The 22,371-nt window shown below is 38.1% G+C and overlaps 1 protein-coding gene across 1 annotated transcript; it reads left to right on the forward strand.

The window, feature by feature from the left end:
* The first annotated feature begins 9,500 nt into the window (after positions 1 to 9,500).
* Positions 9,501 to 10,067, forward strand: LOC145010424 (uncharacterized). Its single transcript, XM_078968966.1, has one exon. The coding sequence runs from the start codon at positions 9,501 to 9,503 to the stop codon at positions 10,065 to 10,067; it is 567 nt and encodes a 188-aa protein (XP_078825092.1).
* Positions 10,068 to 22,371: the final 12,304 nt, after the last annotated feature.

A 22,371-nucleotide genomic window follows, 5' to 3' on the forward strand; every position in this document is an offset into this window, starting at 1 on the left:
ACCATTCTCATTATTTATCGAATATCTAAATCCTTTTCTAAACAAACCATGAAACGAAATGATGTTTCTTGCCATATCTGGAGAGTAGCAACAATTATTTAAATCTAAATTTAATCCATTACTAAGCACTAAAGAATACACTTCAATCTTGGTAACAACCGACGTTCTTCTGTTCCCCATGATTAGATTTATTCTTCCAAGCTCCACATCCCTATTTCTTCCTAGTCCCTGCAAATCAGAACAAATGTGGTAACCACATCCTGTATCAAGAACCCAAGAAATAGCATGAGATGAATCATTAGATTTAATAGTGTATATACCTGCATAAGATGGCTTGATCTTCCCATCCTTGATGGCTTGCAGATATTCCGGGTAGCTTCTCTTCCAATGCCCTATTTTATGGCAATGATGGCACTCTGCCTCCTTTGGGTTAGGGTTGGGCTTGACATGATTAACCTTGGTCCCACTAGAAGAGGAACCATCTTGGGACTTTCCCTTGCGGTGGCTCTTTGACGGAGCCTTCCTCTTCTTTCCTCTTCCCTGCCCTATAGCCAAAATAGGAGCAGCGGATGGATTTGGAGTTGGTGCAACAGACTTGTCCTTTAGGTTGCTCTCAGCAGTCCTTAGGAGCCCTTGGAGTTTGCTTAGGGTGACCTATTCCTTGTTCATGTGGTAGGTCATCCTAAATTGGTTGTAGCATGAGGGCAAGGAGTGAAGAACAATGTCGATAGCCAAATCTTCCCTAACGTTGACATTCAACTTGCGAAGACGATCAACATACCTTTGCATCTTTTGCAAGTGCACGGTTAGAGACTCTCCACTTCCCATTTTAGCAGTGATCATATTCGTAATGATCTTATAGCGCTCTTGCCTCGCGCTTTGGTGATATCTCTCCATCAAGTCTATATGCATCTCATAGGGATACATGTCCTCATAGGACTTTTAGAATTCAGAGTTCATTATGGCTATCATGGGTCTCAAAGATAGCCATTTCTTCGCGAGTAGCAGTTTCTGGATTGATCTTCTCGAGCTTCTCATCGAGAATATACTCTTTGTCCTCGTAACGCGCGATAGTGCGAATGTATCTTATCCATTCGCTAAAGTTCGATCCATCGAAATTCACTTTTTGACAAAGGCTTGTTAGCGTGAATGAGCTAGCAGCAACGTTGTTTGCATTAGAAATCTACAAATAGAAAGGGCAAAGTTTGATTAGAACTAAATCCCTAAATAAACACCCAAAATGAAAAATTTAGGGCTAGGATCGAACAACATTATTTACATATTAGAAAAGGGATGCCGTAATCCAACACGCAAATAATTTGGAGGTAAGTGAATGACGATTCACTAATTCTTCACCATGAAAAACATAAGCTTAAGTTTTAAATGTATTGAGAATTCCTAGATTTTCTTGGAGATTCATTGAACTTTTCAATGGCATGTTTAAATCTCGATATGCCCCTCTAGTTTGTGACTAGGATGCCGAGGATCACAAAGTGGGTGTGAATAACCATGAAAATCTACATGGTGCCTTCAATGCTACAATCACCTATTCGATGTGCCGGTAAACCACACACGCTCCATCGAACTATGACAAACAACGAATCACCCTTTACCACCTTTGCTTAGAACCAATTAGTGTGCCGGTAAACCACACACGCTCCACTAACTTCTTAGCAAGGGTGAAAAGTATAATTACATGGGATTGCATCAATTTCACTTTTGCCTAAAGTAACTAGGATTGGGAATTTGTAAAAATGTTTAGTTACTTTATATAGATTCATTATACTTATTAATGAAGAGAGGATTGCCCTATCCTACCCGTTCGGCTAACGACCCTCCACCAATCAAGCAAGCGGTGGGTGTGAGTGTACACCCATTAAGCACCATTTTATAGGCAGCAAGCTTATACCCACCTTATCGACCGGCTTCGTGAATGACGTTTACTAATGGTAAGACTAGCATTTTAGTTGTACATATATATATATATATATATATATATATATATATATATATATATATATATATATATATATATCAAGCTTGTAATAATATAATAATATAGGGTGTATTTTAAACATTTCAAAATACAAGGGTTTTAATATTCAATCTTAAAATTTTTCGAAATTTAATACCATTTAAATTAAAATTTTAAATATTAAAACTCTTGATTTAATAATTATCTCAAATTAAACAATTAATTCAAATTATTAAATCATAAGGGATTATTAAATATTAAAGGATAATTACCAATTAAAAAATTAACTTATCCTAATCCCTTTTATCCCTCTAAATTTCGAAAATAATGGGAGGGGAACATTCAAAATCTTTAATTATCATATTTAACTATTAAGAGATAATTACAAGATATGGGATTATCAAAATCCCTAAAATTTAAGATCTTATCTTGGGAAAGTAGGCAAATCTCGAAATCTTAGGGTTTACAAACCCTAGATCTCGAAATCTTGGATTAAAAGGAAAGGATTCAAAAACCTTTACATGATTTTCGCAAATTAGGGTTAGGAAACCCTAATCTCGAAATTTCTTGCCTCCTAGGGTTTATTGGCTACAAACCCTAATTTGTCAAGTTCATACAATTGAATAATACTAATTGAAAACAAGTTTACCAAAGGCTCTGATACCACTGATAGGTTTTATACAAACAATCATGTGTGTGCATGCAACCCTAGATTTGGATTTATGTTTTCACTATTAGGTATACAACATTATGAACACATGAATAAAACCCTAATGTAGCTTGCTATTTTCGAAATTAATATATAAGGTTAGATCACATACATCTTGTTGTTATATTGCAAGAATAACTTAAATCTTCAAACCCTTTGTCTTGAAAGCAAGCACCACAAGTGTAGTGCCTCTAATGGCTCACAAACACCACAAGCAATTGGAGAAGCTATAGAGAGAGAGAAGAGAGGAAGTAGAAATTGGCCTAGGGATCTCTTGGAAGCAAGTGGGGATAATTTCTTAAGGCCTAGGGGTCTTTATATAGGGTTGAGATTAGGGTTTCAGTCCTTATCCTTATCTAGTTGCTTGCCCACCAAGCAACCATAAGATAAGCCTTGATAACCCTTATCTCTTGGACCACATGGACGATTTCAAGGATATCTAATCCCTTAAATTCTTCCATCCTTCTACAAGGATAACCATTGCCCTATTTTGTAACTATCACATAATTACCATTCAACCCCTTTAGTTTCATTAATTACACTTGATCACAAAATTAATTCCTAATTAATTATTGACCAATATTAATTAAACAAATATGATTTCTCCTTTAATATATTATTCTTATAACATATTAATAAATCATAATTACCTCTTTCTCTATTTATTTCTCCAGTCAAGTTGCTTTGGTAAAGGCAACCCAAAAGGACCATGCACAACCGGGTCAAGTATTTACCAAATATGGTTACGGGCTTAGACACTAATCCAACAGTATGTTGCTATACTAGCTTTTTTCATCATCACATTCCATTGCTCTTGTTCAAGTTTATGTATTTCCTCACGGGGACAATATTCCTCGATTAGGAGCTGCTTAAGTTTGCTCCAGGAAATGGAATTAATAATGCTACTGCCCATGGTTTTTGCAAAACTATTCCCCCATGATAAGGTGACCTCCATAAAAGTACAGGTATTAAAAGTCACATTGCAATCCTTCGTGCAATAACATATTTCGAATATTGATTCCATCTTCTCTATCCATCGGGTCAACAGAACTAGCCCATCGATTCCATACAAAGACTTTGGCTTTACTTCATAAAATCTTTATATGTATAGTCCTTTAGAGGACCTCAATTATTACCCTGAGAACTTTCACCTCCAGTTCCTCCGCCCGATCATGTATTCCTGGAGGCTTCAAACTTAGCCATTGCGTTTGTGACGTGTTAGGCTACTAGTTCTTCTATGATAGATGAGTCCATAGGTACAAAATTCGGGTTTTTCTGGTGTCTTGGGTTGCTTCGGGTGGTTCTCATTAGCAACGTATTTGTAATCCGATATTAGTTATTATGGAGGTTGGTGTTAGTTATTTTTGTCCTTTACTAGTAGTTCATATACATATAGTGGTCATTCGTTTTTAGTTGCAAGAGTTAAAATGATTAGTTGAAACAAAAGTGACCCTCTTTAGCTAGCCAACCGTAGACCTGGATTGTTAATGATACCATAGAGAAACTGACTACCAGAGATAGTTCTTATCTTTTGTGAACCGAAGACCTGAAGACCCATCGTAGAGATGAACGATGCATTAAGACATACATGTTACTTTACTGACTTAATGTGTTTACTTTGTTTTGTCTAGTGAACCTTGCATGGTCATTGTATCCAATAGGTTAGTATTTGTTTTTTTCTTAATGTAACTTTTCAGGACTCTAAAAATAGAGCATCCCTCTTCATGTACCAGTTACCCACTTTCAAAACTATTATCAAAATACAAAGGTCGTTCATCTCTGTATCTATCTTCTAATAATCCGAGTTCCTCTTCACTTTAAGTTGATCATATTTACTAACTTGTGTTTGATTGCAAAACCATGTTATGAATCAACTTGGTGTCTACTTGATATAACTTGTTGTCATTTATATTTCCTTTATATGTCCGCAATCTAACACTTCTAACTTATTATTGTTGAGCTAACAAGATCGCTGAAATTAACTTTTATTTCGCATCATATAATCTTGCGACTAACGTGTGTTCAAGTTTTTCTCTCAACAATTAATATCAGAGCCGTACCTTGAAGGTTTAAGCTACTAGTTCAAGGGAACGACTCTCGATCGATGTTTATCTTGAATATATTTACTAGCAGGATACCCACGCGATGCAGCGGACGATAGAGAGTGGAAATGAATTGTTTCTTTTTGCCAATTAATTGTTTTCTATGTGTTGTTAATAGTTTTATTTCTAAAATTACACATTTTTCATTGATTAGCTTTATTCTAGAAATATGTTATAGTTTACATAACCTAATTTATCATTAAATATCATTGATCATTCAAAAACATTTACATGGTATGTAAAATTTGTATATTTTTAAGAATAGTTTTCCTTAAGGTTCAGGTTATTGGTTTGGTTAGGGTTTAGCTTTAGGTTTATGGATAACGATTTCCAGTTTATGGTTTTAGAACTTGAGTGTTTTGATTAAGATTCGCAGAGTCATTCACTTATTTGTAACTAATGAGTTTTTGATTTATCTATTGTTTGGTAACAATTAATATTTGTGTTTTGTTTAAGGTTCGAGCTCCTTCACAGGGCAAACCAACCCCCATATAGATTTACATGAAAAAAATTTCCCATGTGGCACTACAAGAAATAGTTTAAGAGAATCGAACTTCCAACCTTATATGCCATATGTGTATAAAACCCGGAACATCAACCCAGCTAGGCTGAATATCAATTGCTCTAAATTGCATTATTTAGTAGTTAAATTTCATTGTTAAAAACCAATATAAATGCATTAAAAAAACAAATTTAAACTTAATCCGTACATGTAATATATTTGATTGATTATGGTTTGTTATTAATTATAATTAAATGTTGTTAATAGTTGCATTTATAAGATATGTCACTAAATGTTTTTATATAAAAATATGTTTTTCCATTATGATTAAAATGTTACAAATAGTTTTAATATTACATATGCTTATTACTTTAAATATATAATTTTTTAAGGTAAAAATGTTAATTTATATATAATTTTTTAAGGTAAAAATATTAATTTGTAAACATTAATAAAATTAATGCATCAAAATTGCAAATAATTCAAATTACTTTTATGAGGATACTCATCATTACTAATAAATTTGATAGTTATGGTTGCATGTTTCATGAATTTTACAGTTTTACTTAGGTTGGAGAGAGTGGTGCTATCGAAATCGTACTTCCTTCCCCGCTACGTAAGCGCCACAACACTTTTTACCATACAAGTACGGTTTCATGCCACATCAAAGGAGTGAAATTATGGTAAAGAAAGAGAAAAAGAAAAAAAGAAGAAAAAGGTGATTGGTTGAAAGAGAAGAGAGAATAAATAAAAGATGAGAGATAGTGAAAGTGCAGCAAGGGAGTAAGTACCACACTGCGGTCTATACCGCATCAAACCGCAGTCAGGGGATGGTGTTCCCCTGCCTATGTGGCAAAAGGTACGTTAAAAACCGCACTCACACCCTACAGCCTTACGATCCAACTTTTGGTACGAATGGACCTTATCTATGCCTTCCAATTTTATGCTTTATGTTTATTATTTAATTAAATTAGTTAAATTTAAACACAATTTAATACTATCAAAATAAATATCTACACGATCTTGTATTTGGTTGAAAGTGGAAAATGAACATTCATAAATATAATGTCATTTTTTCATCTTATAATTTCCAAATTTTTAATTTTTAATTTATGTAATAAAATAAATAAAAGCAAAATAAAACGGATAAACCATTTGAAATGCTATACTTTATGAGAACTTAAACTACGACTATATTTAATGATTTTATAAAAAGACTTAGCTTTAAAATATTTGTTCAATAATAGTTGAAATAAATAAATAAGTGAGATAATACATTTTAACATCCAAATAATATACGAAACGACATCTTTAAAAAGGTGAAATAATATGTTCCAGTAAATATGTATATTCAGATGTAAGAAATATTAATTTTATGTATAGGTAATAGTTAATAAGTTTTTTTTGTTGTACAATGTAAGACCTTTTCTTTTCTTTTCTTTTTCAAAACCAAGATGACATATTTTGTTTTCCACCTTCCCAATATAGAAAATATTAATTTTTTTTACTAAGCAACTATTCAATCATACATATAATGAAAACAAATGGTTAACCAAATTATGTTGAAAAATTGCACTCATTGGATATGATAACTATTTCATAGAGGTAAGGTAATTATGACATTGATTTTGGAGATTTATACTCATTCACATAGAGGTATGGACATGATTAGACCGGCCCTTGCCTAAAATTTCATGTTTTAAAATTTGATTATATGTTGTTGTTTCGATTGTTCAATTTTTTTTTTTTTTTTTAAATTATTTTTAAAGTTAGAAAAAACATGTGTGCTAGGGGATTTTAACTGATTTTTTTATGTTTGTTCTTACGAAATCAACTTTCACATAGTGTAATCGGCGGCTAGCGGAGGCACCACCCATTTAAAAGCGGAGCCACCACTCTCACAATAATACGTGTAAAAATTTGGATAATTATGGGAGAGAAACAAGAACGAGGAGACCAAGAAGGCTGGAGCCAGGTTCCCCGGAGAAAGAATTATAAGAGAGACTATGAAGTTAATGGGAAAGTTGTATCTTTCTACGTACAGAACTTCCCTCCAGATTGGGATGAAACTGCACTATGACGGATGTTTAATAGATACGGGACTGTTGTCGATGTCTACATAGCAAAAAAATTGAACCGTCTCAAAAAAGAACTTCGGGTTTGTTCGATTTATACGGGTCCATGATTGTGTCTCATTTGAAAAACGCTTCAACGAGATCTATATCGGAGCTCAGAAGATGGAAGCCAATGTTGCACGATATCAAAGGGCTGATAACGTGAACCGCACAAGGAACTTTCAATCCTCACAAAGACTACAACCAGAACTAGAACCAGCAAAGAACACACGAAGACATGGCAGGTCGTTTGCCGAAGTGGTTAAGGGGACAATGCCAACCGCAAATAAGGAAATTGGTAAGTCAAGCAAAGCAGATGTTGGATTAACCCCTACGAGGAGATTAATAAAGATGGTATCCAGCCCGGAGTCAAGAGATGCCATGCAGAACACCTTGGTGGGGGAAGTAGAAAACTTCCAAGACCTAATGAACGTGAAAGATTTTCAGGAGGTAGAAGGATGCCTGTTAATGCAGCTTAGGTATTTGGGGGGTCTAAAGATGCTTCTTGAATTTGCAAATACAACGGAAAAGGATGAGTTCATGAACAATGGGAAGGAGATATGGAATTCGTGGTTTAAAGAGGTCATTAACTTGGACGTGAAAGGAAATTTTAACGAAAGAATTGCATCGATAATCATTCAAGGGGTGCCCCAACATGCATGGTGTGAGGAAGCCTTCAACATTATTGCAAGATCGTGGGGGACGGTGGTAATCCCAGAAGAATGCAATACAGATTCTCCTAATCTGGCATTTGGGAGGGTTGGAATCCTCACATCCCACCCGGGAATCATCAGCTCTTCCATCAAAATCATGGTGGACGGAAAATCTTATCAGATTAATGTCATGGAGGATATTTTCGAGTCCCTGAAACTTAGTATGGTTCTTGCTGCAAACGAATTCTACCAAAGGATGTCATGGTGGGATGACGATAGTAAAAGTGAAAATGGCAGCCTCAACAGCGAAGTTCCGATCCATTCCGAAGCTAGTCTACAGTCTCTGAGAATATCACCAGTGAAGCCTCAGCAAGCGCCGGATATATCTCCGGTGATGTCAGGGCAAGCATGGAATCAGGATGGGGAAGTGGAAATGTCGCATAGTTCGGGGACCAAGAAAACTCCTCGATCTTCTAAACTCGTGGGGAATCGTAGAGAAGTTGTATCGCCATTGCACTCGGGTGTAGGCCACGATACATCCGGATCCTGTGCCTCTCTGGGCCGTTATAAAGGTCGGGCCCAATCTCCTCCCATTATGAAAATCCCCCAGGCCAATTTTTCGTTGGACCTAAATAGAGCCCCATCTCTTTCAACTCCATCTGAATCCATTAACTTATGCTCTGATCGTAACCAAACAAGTAATGCCTCCTCCCCCAGCCTGAAGCTTCGTAGACCCAGCCGGTTGAGTCAAATGCTACTTCTGTGGAGGTAATCAAGACCATCACTGTTGTAGAATCAGTTGGTTTTCACGTAAGCAATCATTCTGACCAAATTAGACGGATGATTAAAGCTCGTGGTGTGACTATAATTGATCAATGAATATCTTCTCTAATAATGTTCGTGGAATCGGGTGGGATGTAAAACGGGGCTGGCTCAGAGACTGTTGTATCTAAAACCATTCTTTTTTTTTATGGGGTTACTGGAAACAAAATCCAAGGATATAAAAAATAACCTCGATAGACAAATTTGGGGCTCACCAAATTTCAAATGTGAGGTTATTGACCCGTAAGGGCTCTCTGGTGGAATTGCTTCTTTTTGGGATCCATCTCTCTTCCAAGCCACTGAATCAATTAAAGGTGAAGGCTTCCTTGCAATTAAAGGTGTGTGGCTGGGATTGAGGGAGACTTGCTGTTTTGTAAATGTGTATGCCCCTCAGAAGCCTCTGAAGAAAAGATCTTTGTGGAATAACCTGGTCGATCTAGTAAATTCAGATTCGGAAGCTTGCTGGTTCATCTTTGGAGACTTTAATGTTGTCCGGCTTCCGGAGGAAAGACTAGGCTCCGTGTTCTGTCAGCGCAGTGCCTTTTACTTCAATGAGTTTATTCACTCTCTAGGTTTATTAGAAATTAAAATGGGGGGGGGGGGGGGGGCGTAGATTCACATACATGAACGCTTCTGGTGACAAGCACAACAAGCTTGATAGATTTCTTGTCTCTATCAACTCCATCAAATCCTGGCCGAATGTAAATGTCATTGCTTTGCCTAAAGTGCATTCAGATCACTGTGCAATAATCTTATCTGCCTCTCAGTTTGATTTTGGTCCAACTCCATTCAGATTCTACAATTCTTGGCTTGAGGATCCCGATTTCGTGAAAATTTTAAGGATTGGTTGGTCAGTCAGTAATAGCTCAAGACACCAACTGTATCTATCCCCACTCTCCCTGGTTGCAAATAAATTAAAGAACTTAAAGGAACATATTAAAGCTTGGAGAAAGGAGGTGATCGGGAAAACCAGAAAGGAATTGGATGAGCTTACAACCCAAATAAACGACATTGACCTCTTGGCTGAGAAGGGGCTGATAAATAATGATTTGCTTAAAAGTCGACAGAACGCTTATCAAAAAATCATTGAAATTGAATCTGGGCGCATTGAGGACCTAAAGCAAAAGTCTAGAACCAAATGGGCTCTAGAAGGTGACGAGAACAATGCATTTTTTTCACGGGCTGATTAATAAGCACAAAAGATCTCAGCGAATAAATGGTATTAAGGAAAACGGCTTTTGGATCACTGATCCTGTAGACATCAAGGAGAGGGTAGTAAATCACTTTGCCGATAGATTTGCGGAGCCTATTAAATTGCGCCCTAAATTCATCAATTCAAAATTCATGAAACTGCCGCCCTACGCCATTGAGTCCTTGGAAGATCCTTTCTCCCTTGATGAAATCAAATCAATAATCTGGGAGTGTGGTTCGGACAGGGCTCCCGATACTGATGGATTCTCTTTCGCTTTTCTAAAGAAACACTGGGAGGAAATTGGTGGTGATTTCTACCTAGAAGTGAAGCATTTTGAAGCTAGAGGGCTCATTGAAAAAGGATGTAACTCATCCTTTATCACGCTTGCTCCAAAGGTCCAAGAACCGATCATGTTAAACGATTTCCGCCCTATCAGCCTGATCAGATGTTTATATAAAACAATTTCAAGGGTCCTAGCTGAGCGGTTGAAAAGGGTGATTCAGCATGTGGTAAGCAAAGAACAAACAACTTTCATTAAAGATAGGAATATCCTAGACGGCCCTCTAATCCTCAATGAAGTCATTAGCTGGTTAAAGAAGAACAAAAAGAAAGCGTTCACATTTAAAGTCGACTTTGAAAAAGCTTTTGATTGTATTGATTGGGAATTCTTGGATTCAATCATGCAACAAATGGATTTTGGGGATAAATGGCGAGCAGGATTCGAGGATGTTCAGCATCAGCAAGGGTCTCGGTTATTATTAATGGTGCAGCAACAAAAGAATTCGGTATGGAACGGGGTGTTCGGCAGAGGGATCCATTGTACCCATTTTTGTTTATCATAGTTGCTGAAGGACTCCATGTAGCACTAGAATCAGCGAAAGAAAAGGGTGTTTTAATGGTATCCAACTCCCCCACTGTGGTCCAACAATCTTGCACCTTCAGTATGTCGATGACGTGATATTTATGGGCTCATGGTCATTAGAAAACACGAAAAACCTGATCAGAATACTACGATGTTATGAGCTGTCATCGGGGCTCAAGATTAATATGTCAAAGAGTAAAATATATGGGTCCAGTGTCCAAAACTGTGAGCTGGAATTGGTGGCCCGTAGCTTTAATTGCTCGATTGGTTCACTCCCTCTTACCTATTTAGGTCTTCCAGTTGGTGTTTCGATGGTCCGAGAAACTCATTGGAAGCCTATCATCGAAAAATTCCAGGCGAAACTGTCTAGATGGAAAGCCTCTACCTTGTCGTTTCGGGGTAGATTGACCCTATGCAAATCTGTTCTAAGTAGCCTTGGCTCATTTTATTTCTCAATATACAAGGCCCCTGCAAAGGTACTTAAAATCCTGGAACGAATTCAGATGAAATTTTTTTGGGGTGGGTGCATGGAAGCAAGGAAATTGGCCTGGGTCGCTTGGGACAAAATTCTCGCAGCCAAAGAAAGAGGGGGGCTCGGTGTTGGCAGTTTGAAAGCACAAAACCTTGCTCTCATGGGTAAATGGTGGTGGTGTTTCAGAAAACAGCCGGACAACATATGGGCTTTGGTAATTCAAGCCATTCATGGATTCAATGGTGGCGTGTCCCATCCTAAGGCTGCAAAAAGAAGAAGCAGTTGCTGGGGCTCAATAGCATGCCTGCCAGCGACTTTAGACAAGGATCAGGTGCCATTCTTATCTTACTTCCAGAATACATTAAAATACAGACGATTCATACAAATGGTCATGGTCACTTGACCCCTCGGGTGATTATTCTGTCTCCTCATTGCGGAACCACATAGATAATCGGTCCCTACCTCATAGTAATGCTAGTTGGAATTGGAACCCGCTTGTGCCGGGTAAGGTAAACATACTAGCCTGGAGAGTCTGCCATGGTAGACTTCCATGCATGGAGAGCCTATGGAAGCTTGGTATCAACTCTTCAGATTTGTGTCAAATGTGTCAAGAAGCCTCAGAAATGGTAGATCACATCTTTGTGGGATGCCCGATCTCAAAGGAAGCTTGGACGCATGTATGCAGTTGGTGGCGATAAATGGGAAATTCACCAAGCACTTGTAGTGAGTTGTTAAATTGTAATCACTCGCTAGGAGGTCATCATAGGCTGAAGCTAATTTATGAGGCTATAATGTTGGTTTTCTTATGGGTAATTTGGAGATACAGGAACAACAAGGCTCATTGCATGAACTCAAACTCCTTTTCAAAATCGGCTTTGGCATTCGAGGTACAAACCTATTCACACCTTTGGATCAATGAGAGGAATCGGAAGGGACGGAAACTACGATGGCTCGAGTGGTGTTGCGACCCAATCTTGGAATGCTATGGTAGGATGTAGCTCCTATTTTCTATTTAGTTCCATTTTCATTTTCATTCTTATTTTCCTTTTCCGATTTCATTCCCATTTGTCTCTTTGTTTATTTTGTTTTGTTTTTCCGGGACTATTTGTACCTCCTAGCCCCTAGCTAGTTTTTATTTTATATATGCCTGCCATTCTAAAAAAAAAAATAAAAAATAAAAAAAAAATTCACATATGTATATTTAGTTTGACATTTGTAAAATATATTATAAAACAATATAATTTATATTCTGTTATATATAATATTTATTTTATATCATACTTTAAATAAAATGACAGTTTTCCATTTAATTATATAATATAAATAAAAATTTCATTGTATTTTAATGAAACGTTACACAATCTGTTTCATCAAGGGATATTACTCTTTTTATTTATAAATATACACTTATTTATAGTAAAAAAATTGACTTTTAATAATAATCAAAGGATATTACTTACGTAAATTTATATTTTTTTCTGAAACAGATGAAAATTGCGATTTTGTACCATTAGAATTAATTTACAAAACTCGTATACCCGTTATGAAAGGTTACATAATAATATTAAAACTACTTAAGTATAAATAGTGGTTCTTTAAAATCTGTAGGTATTATTATTAACTATGCTATTGCTATTGGTATTTTTATCAAGTATACTATCATAACAGTATCCACAACACATAAAAAATGCAACTTATATATGTTTTTCAATTTTGAAATGATCAATAAATATATATTTTGTATACACTTCAGAACATTGTAGAAGAACACTATCTGGAAACCAACAGCAAGTGATGCACGCTTATAACCAAGGTAATACAAAAATATCCTATATATATATATATATATCCTATATATATATATATATATATATATATATATATATATATATATATATATATATATATATATATATATATATATATATATATATATATATTTTTTTTTTTTGAGTGTTGATTCAAGATTAGAAGAATAAAAAAGTTGTTGTTTGTTTATTTTTTTGCTGAGAAAATTCGGGTTTACAAAGATTTATATGATGCTATTGAAGAAGAAGAAAAAGGGAGAAGAAAATTTTTGGTCTAGAAATTGTTGAAGATTTTGTCTGAGGCAGCTTATTTATGCTTTCAAAATGAGACAAAATTTTGGATTTATTATTGAAGAAAGTGGAGATATTTCTATGAAGATTTTTACCCAACAGTTTCTTAAGTTCATCATAAAAAGGTATGATGTTTATGTCTTTCATCTTTAAATTGTTGTTGTGAATCTTTAGTATAGAAGATTTTGGACATTTAATTGGTTTTCAAAAAGACACTTATCCTTTTTACTCTTTTTGGAAAGAGTACTTCACACTTTTTTCCCTCAAAGACAAAAACCATGTGACTTTGACCAATCTCATCACCTTTTGTCCCTTAATTGCCATGTACACTCAAGATTTTTTCCCTTTGACATATGCCATGTCCTCTCAACGTTCTGTCTTCCCAATGCTCCACCTCATCCCCACTTTCCTTAGGAAAGATTCCACTTAATAAATATGAAGACTTAGGCTATTCTGTATCAATTTTTCACAAAAAAAAAAATGGATTTTTTTGTCTTCATCATGTCCCTCCTCAGGTCCCATACCCTAGACCAAATATACTAAAAATACTGCCCTATAGAGGTCTCCTGAGAAGCCTCCACGGTACCCCTCTCAGTCTTGGTACCGGAGACCTTCTCAGCTACCAGAGACCCTCTCAGACTTGGTACCGGAGAACCCTCTTACACATCCAAGGTACCGCATACCGGGTCCAAACTTGTGTCCTTTCCTTCTGCCTTCGCACCACACACCGCTTCTTTCGCATCACCGCAGCCTAACCTTCTTCTTCCTACCGTAGACTAACTTCTTACCTCCTACCGCAATCTAACCCTCACACCGCATACTCCTAGTACCGCATATATCCCTTCCTTCTGCCTCTTCTCTTCACTTTTCAACTACTATCGAAGACCCTACTCTACGGTACTTCTTATCAATTAGCCATCCCCACCACATCCATACACCTTCCTTATCACTCCTCAGTACCTACTCCACCTCAACCTCCACTACAGACCTTCTCACCCGCAGACGCCTCCCTCTCTTCCGTACCCCTCTTAAGTACCTCATCCTTCTCCAGTACCTCCTCTCAATTCAACCCTTTCCTCTTCTTTCCTCCTCCTCCCTTCTCCTCAACTTTCATAGCAACCCCCCCCCCCCCCCCCCTTTTCCTTCACCAGTTCTATCTTATTTATTTTAACAAAATTTTTGTTACACTAATTTTTTTTTTTCAGCCAAATTTTTTTTATTAGCAAATTTTTTCTAACACCAATTTTTTATTAAAACCAATTTTTTTTTAATAATACCATTTTTTAATACCTATTTTTGCCACAACCCAACCTTTGATAATCACATTGATTTCCTTCATACTGATTATATTTGAAGAATTTTATTCTTTCCATGAGGATTACTCCATACCACAGTCGGGCATCATATTTTTTCTTCGTGAGGATTGTACCGCAGTTGCGTCTGATCAATAAAATTGTTTCACAACCTTCTCTTTACAAGATTTTTATAACTTGTGGCTCTTGATTTTCATTTTATGAACCATGTATCTTGAGCAAGTGGACTTTATTTATTAAAAACCACTTCAGGAGTTCCGGCGCTACAGTTTGGGTATATGTCACACCCGCAAACCAGAATGGCGGAAACATTCGGGGGTGGGTGACTTCACGTAATACCATAACAATTGAATATCGTAAAGAAAGTAACACAACCATCATATATATAACAAAAACGTACATTGTTGCGTAATACATGTTTCCAAAAGAATATTATAAATATGATGATTTAAAATGTTTTAATAATATACGCATTAGCGTTCCTTCTTCAAAAGCTGGTGGTTACCTGTATTACTGATTCCCTGAGAAATACAAGTAGTTTCGAAAAGTATCAACAATAGAGTTGGTGAGTTCATAAGTTTTTTTGTACTGAAAAAGTATGTCTTTTTAGAAGAAAGCAGATGAATGTGATTTCCAAAAAATCCAATATTTTCCACATGTAGTTTGAAAAAGTCCTAAAAGTTGGAGGGCGTTAGTATCTTTCGTACCTAAATGATAAAGGTGAATTTATACTCAAAAGAATGTAAATACTGAATGCATTCATGAGTCTCGTAAATCAAGCTTATTTTTATACTTCCATGTGAGTCTTATAACCATGCTATTGACACAGACTGCCTGTAACAACGTTCTTCAGGTCTTATAGTGTAATGACATTTGTCACCCCAGACTTGCCGGTCTAACTGTAGCTAACAGCTTAGGTGCAGGATTGTCAATCCTGTATAGATCTATACACAAGTATCACACTCTCCCTCCAAGAGATTATGGTTTATAATACAGGACTTGAAATGCACACTTGAGAGTACGTTGAAGTTGAATATCTCACAACACTTAGTATAAATAGATTTACGAAAAGAAAATCTTTATTTCACTTCAGATGAAAGTATTTTGTTTTTCAATATGTTTACGTAAGAATGTATGAATAACTCACAAACTATACCCGTTATAGTTTTTCCGAAAATGTGTTCCATTTGGTGATAATCACTCGATGAAATACTAATTGTCATGCAAAGAAAAGTGTTGATATCGAATAATAATAATATAGAAGTTGTATTTAAATCTATATAAAGCGATACATTTTCTTGTATTCCCCCCCCCCCCCTCTCCTAAAACATGAAAAGATATGAAAAGTAGGGGTATGAACTCACTTGTTTGGTTTGAAGAGAGTGAGACTAGAATTGAGCAGAACTTCAACTGCGGAAAGCTGCGTCTTCGAGATTCTCGGGGATCTCGGTAGCGTAGAACCTTCGTCGGGGCTCGGGTATGGAACCGAGGGTGTCGGGATGGCCTCTGGAGCTCACAAGTGAGCGAAAGTGTGAGAGAGTTTGAGAAAAGTGTGCCAACACCCAGAGCTCATGCCCTCTATTTATAGGGCTGGAAGTGGGAGTACACTGGGCGTAATATCGGAGTACGCTGGGCGTACTTCGGTTACGCTGGGCGTTCGTATGCGTCATGGCTTACGACTCGAGTCTAGCTAAGCGTAGAGTCTGCTAGCCGATGGGACTCGACATTGCACCTAAGTACGCTGGGCGTACTCTTAATTTACGCTGGGCATAATTCGTGTTTTAAACTTCTAAATTTTGTAACTTTCGCATACAGGCTCCCTTTTTCGCGTTCTTTATATCCACGCGTAGGTGAAACTATGCTCTACAACTTTCATTTATATCCCGTTAGCTAAAGTCCGTTCAAAATTCATAACTTCTTTATCGGACGTCTGTTTTCGTCTGGTTTTTTTACCATCTTACTCCTGTTGTGGAGACCTTCAATTCTCGTTTAGGCTGCGTTAGCTAAAAATCGTTCGATTTTTAATTCAAGTGTTTAGCTCTCTACTACTGTTACGAAACTTAGAAAATTCGTAACTTTTTCATACGAGGTCCAATTTGGGTGATCTTTTTATGCACGTTCACGGTTTAACGTAATCTACGACTTTTGTTTATATACCCAAGGCTAAAATGCATTTTATTGGAATTTCACTTTTTATGTTTAATAATGTTTTTACCGGGTGTGTCGTGAATATTTGAGTGGTCATAATCTTTTCATTATAACTCGGTTTTTGAACGTTCTTTATGTTTTTGGAAACCTTGGCACAGTATCTAACATTTGATGCATCCCAAATTTAGGTTTTTGAACACTTTATTTTTGAGGTTAATTCCATTGATTCCAAATAGTTCGTTGTATTTGACTTTTGAGTGTTACATTGATTTGGAAAAATATAGGGTTGTCACATCATCCCCTCGTTAGAGGAAATTGCATCCCGAAATTCAATCTAAGACAGAGTTTACGGGTTACGAAAAAGATGGGGGTACTTTTGTTTCATCTGATCCTGACGTTCCTAGGTGTATTCAGGCCCTCGCTTGGCGTTCCAGCGGACATTTACAATAGGTATGCGGCTTTGTTTTGTTCTTTTAATTTCTCGATCCATGATCTCTACTGGTTCTTCTACGATTTGGAGATTTTCATTTATTGAAATTTCGTCCAGAGGGACAATGAGGGTCTCATCGGACGAGCACTAATTTAGGTTTGATACATGAAAGGTAGGGTGTACGTTGTGGAGTTCCTGAGGTAATCGAAGTTTGTAAGCCACTAGACCAATCTTGGCAAGGATCTCGAATGGTCCGATGTACCTTGGGTTTAGTTTCCCACGCTTTCCAAAATGTATTAATCATTTCTAGGGCGAGACTTTTAGTAGGACACGGTCTCCAACCTGGAACTCTAAGGGTTTCCGTCTTTTATCCGCATAACTCTTTTGTCTGTCCCTTGAAGCCTTCAGTCGTTCCTAGATCTGAACAATCTTCTTCGTAGTTTCTCTTATGATTTCTGGCCCAGTGAGAGTGTTGTCCGTTGCTTGTCCTCTTGTTAGTTGCATGTCACCCACTTCAGCCTAGCACAGAGGTGATCTGCACTTACGGCCGTAGAGGGCTTCAAACGGGGTAACCTTGATGCTAGTGTGCTAGCTATTGTTGTACGAAAACTCGACCAATGGTAAATGGGTGTCCCATGCCTTGCCAAAATTGATTACGCAAGCTCTCAACATATCTTCTAGGGTTTGTATGGTTCTCTCACTCTGGCCGTCGGTTTGTGGGTGATACGCGGTACTTATGCCTAGTCTCGTTCCAAGAGAACTTTGCAGCGACTGCCAGAATCTTGAGGTGAATCTACTATCTCGGTCCGAGATAACGGATATTGGCACACCATGAAATCGTACAATCTCACTAAGGTATGTTCTAGTTAGCTTCTCCAATTTATCCGTTTCTTTGATTGGTAGGAAGTGTGCGGATTTAGTTAACCTGTCGATGATCACCCAGATGGTGTCGATTCCACTTGTTGTCTTGGGTAATTTGGTTATGAAATCCATGGTTATCCGCTCCCACTCCCATTCAGGTATTTTTGGTTGTTGTATCAACCCCGAGGGCTTTTGGTATTCCACGTTGACTTTGGCGCACGTAAGACATTTGCTCACGTAGGTAGCAATTTCGGCTTTCATGTTCGGCCACCAATACAATTTCTTGAGGTCCAAATACATCTTATCGGAGCCGGGATGTATGGAGTATCGTGTCTTATGGGCTTCGTTCATGACAACTTCTCTGAATCCGCCAAACTTCAGTGTCCAGATCCGATTCAGGAAGTAACGAACTCCATCATTCTTGACTTCAAGATTCTTATCCATTCCCTTTAAGGCTTTCCCCGTCACATTTTCGGATTTCAAGGCTTCTATTTGGGCTTCCTTGATTTGCGTGGACAGGTGTGAATGGATTGTCATAGTTAGATACTTCACTCGGTGGCCCGAGTATTCCTTTCGGTTGAGTGCATCAGCCACCACGTTAGCCTTTCCAGGATGATATTGAATTTCTCATTCGTAATCGTTTAGTAGTTCTACCCACCCTATTTGTCTCATGTTGAGTTCCTTCTGGTTGAGGATATGCTGGAGGCTTTTATGATCGATGAAGATTGTACATTTCGTGTCGTAGAGATAGTGCCTCCATATCTTTAGAGCGAAAACAACTGCTCCTAGATCGAGATCGTGCGTCGTGTCGTTTACTTTGTGCGTCTTTAGTTGTCTTGAGGCATAGGCGATGACCTTCCCTCGATGGATCAGATTACACCCAAGTCCTTGGTTTGACGCATCACAATAGACTACGATGTCTTCTGTTCCTTCTGGTAAGGTTAAGATGGGCGCACTACATAAGGCTCGCTTTAGTGTTTGAAATGCGATGTCTTGTTTTTCTCCCCAGTCGAAGGTCACACTCTTTTGAGTTAGGGTGGTAAGCGGCTTAGCAATCTTCGAGAAGTTTTGTATGAACCTTTGGTAATACCCGACGAGTCCCAAGAATTGTCGGATTTCCGTTGGGGTCCTTGGAGTCGTCCAATTCTCTATTGCTTTGATCTTGGAAGGATCCACGTGTATCTCCTCTTTGCTTACTACGTGACCTAGGAAATCTACTTCTCGAATCCAAAGTCAAACTTTAAAAATTTTGCGTATGGCTTCTCTGCCCTCAATGTTTTGAAAACATGGCGGAGGAGTTGGCTGTGGTCTTCCTTGCTTCTTGAATAGATGAGTATATCATCTATGAACACAATCAAAAATGTATCCATGAAGGGACGACATACTCGGTTGATCAAGTCCATGAACACCGCCGATGCATTTGTTAATCCAAAGGGCATCACTAGAACTCGTAGTGGCCATAGCATGTTTGGAATGTCGTTTTGGGGATGTCTCTTTCCAGAACTCGCAATTGGTGATAACCAGATCTTAGATCGATCTATGAGAAGTAGCTGCTCCTTTTAGTTGATTGAATAAATCGTCTATGCGCGGTAGAGGATATCGGTTCTTGATCGTGAGTTTGTTCAGCTCCCGATAATCGATGCACATGCGAAAGGATCCGTCCTTCTTCTTTACAAATAGGATCGGTGCTCCCCATGGTGAGAAGCTCAGTCTGATGAAGCCTTTGCTCAGCAGCTTGTTTAGTTGACTGGACAGTTCCTGCATCTCGGTTGGGGCTAGACGGTACGACGATTTTGCTACTGGGGTATCGATCCTGAACTTGACTTGGCGTTCTGGTGGGACTCTTGGAAGATCTTTTGGGAAGATGTCTGGGAAGTTGCAGACTTCTGGAATGTCTTTAATGTCCTTCGATTCTCGTTTCTTGTCTACCATGTGGGCTAGAAAGGCATGATATTCCTTGCGAAGATATTTTTGTGCTTTAACGCAGGAGATGATTTGTAAATTTATACTGGGTTTGTCACCATAAATGACAAGAGTTTCACCGTTTGGCAGATTGAGGCGAACGGCCCTTTCGTGACAAAGTATATCAGCATGGTGAAGGCTTAACCAATCCATACCGATGATGACATCAAAACTTCTTATTGAAATTGGCATAAGATTGATTTGAAACAAGTGCTCATTTAAATATAATGTACTTGCTATGTACCTATCGCTTGCGCTTTCCGTTTTACCATTTACCATTTCTATAGTGTATATGTTATTGAGTGGTTGGGGTTTTTGATTAAGTAGGTGATTGAATTTATGACGCACAAAACTTCTCTCCGCACCGCAGTCAAAGAGTATGCATGCATAAATGTTGTCGAGGAGAAACGTACCCGTAACCACCGTGGGGTCAGCTATTGCTTCATTCTGTCATATCGCCAGCACTCTTCCTACACCGCCAATATTCATTGCCTTGGGGCAATCCCTCTTGAAGTGCCCAGTTTCTCCACACCCATAACATGCCTGGCTTACTCCAGTACCAGAAACTTGGGTGATTGGTCGCGTCGGTGCCTTACAGAAATGGGCAGTGTGCCCTTTCCTGTCGCAGTTTTTACAATGCATTTCTCGGCAATTACCATGGTGATGGTAATTGCATTTGTTGCACTTTAGCAGGTTCCCAGCATATTGCTTTGTTGGCGCAGGGGTAGCGGGAATTGTAGTGGGGGCAGTAGCGGCATGGACCGCCACCATTTGTTTCTTTGAAGGTTCTTGCGAAGTTTGACCTTTTCTCTTGTTCCAGAACTTCTTCTTGCTGTTGTTGGCATTGTTGTAGTTGTTTTTGCTTCCTTTGGTTGGTTCGGCGACGATGCTTGTGACACTTTGACAGACCCCATGGTCAACGAGAGATTGCGTCAGTTCCTTGGCACTATCGAACGTTGTGGGTTTGGAGGCTAGCACACTTCCTCAAAGCTGGGGTGATAGTCCCCAGATATACCTTTCCACCTTTTGGATTTCCAGAATCATCATTCCTGGGAAAAGTATTATCATGTCACTAAATCTATTTGTATATCCTGCGATGTCCGAGCCTACCATCGTAAGGCCCCACAGCTCCTGTTCGAGCTTCTGAATTTCGCCTGTTGGGCAGTACTCTCATAGTAGCATTCGTTTCAGGTTTTCCCAACCCATGGAGTTTGCCACTACCAGGGTTAGTGACTTGACGTGGCCATTCCACCACGTTAGAGCTCGTTTGGAGAAAGTACAGGCGACAAATTTTACTTTGCTTTCTTTGGGGCACGCACATATTTCGAACGCAGCTTCCGTTTTCTCTATCCATTGAGATAGAGTGATCACTACCCCAGTCCCATTAAAGGGAATGGGTTTGCCGTTGGTGAAGTCTTTGTAAGTACATTCCCTGGAACGGCCTTGGCTTTGGCCATTTGTAAAGCTGTTTATTCCTCCTCCTGACCCGCTGTTACTCATTTGTGCCATCGCTGCGGTTACAATGGCTGTTACAGCAGCTTGGAACATAGCTGCATCCATAGTTGGAGGGGGTGGTGGAGGTGGTGTTGGAGCTGTGTTTCTACATGATGATCTACGAGGAGGCATGTTCTGGTAGAGAAATAACAATGAAGAATATAAGTTTTTTGATGATTTGACAATCGTGCACTAGAGGGTTAGTTATATCTATAATTTGTTTTGACTTGAGGTAATGATTTCGAAGTAGATATAACAATTTAGATAATCCGATGAATTTCGAGAGGTATGTAAAGAAATACTTCATATATATATATATATATATATATATATATATATATATATATATATATATATATATATATATGTCAAACATACGGTGCGTTACATTTTTCTTTGTGGTTAGGAAATTTTGACCTATCTAAAGGTCTCCGATTACAAGTTCAATGAAGGTAAAAACTTTATCCGATGTCCTATTCTATAACAAAATTGTTGGAGTTGGGCAAGTCGTACTAGCGCCGTGTTGTGCGTTTGGAGCTAGACTCTGCATCCGATTGTTTGACTCCCATTAAACGCCTCTCAAAGACCGCTTGTTGTTCCTTCCTCTCTCTTATTTATGCAAGTGCTGCCTCCATTTGGCTTTGAAGCGTCCCTATGTGGG

Source organism: Lactuca saligna, chromosome 8 (assembly GCF_052625555.1).
Source record: "Lactuca saligna cultivar CGN05327 chromosome 8, ASM5262555v1, whole genome shotgun sequence".
Taxonomy (NCBI): Eukaryota; Viridiplantae; Streptophyta; class Magnoliopsida; order Asterales; family Asteraceae; genus Lactuca; species Lactuca saligna.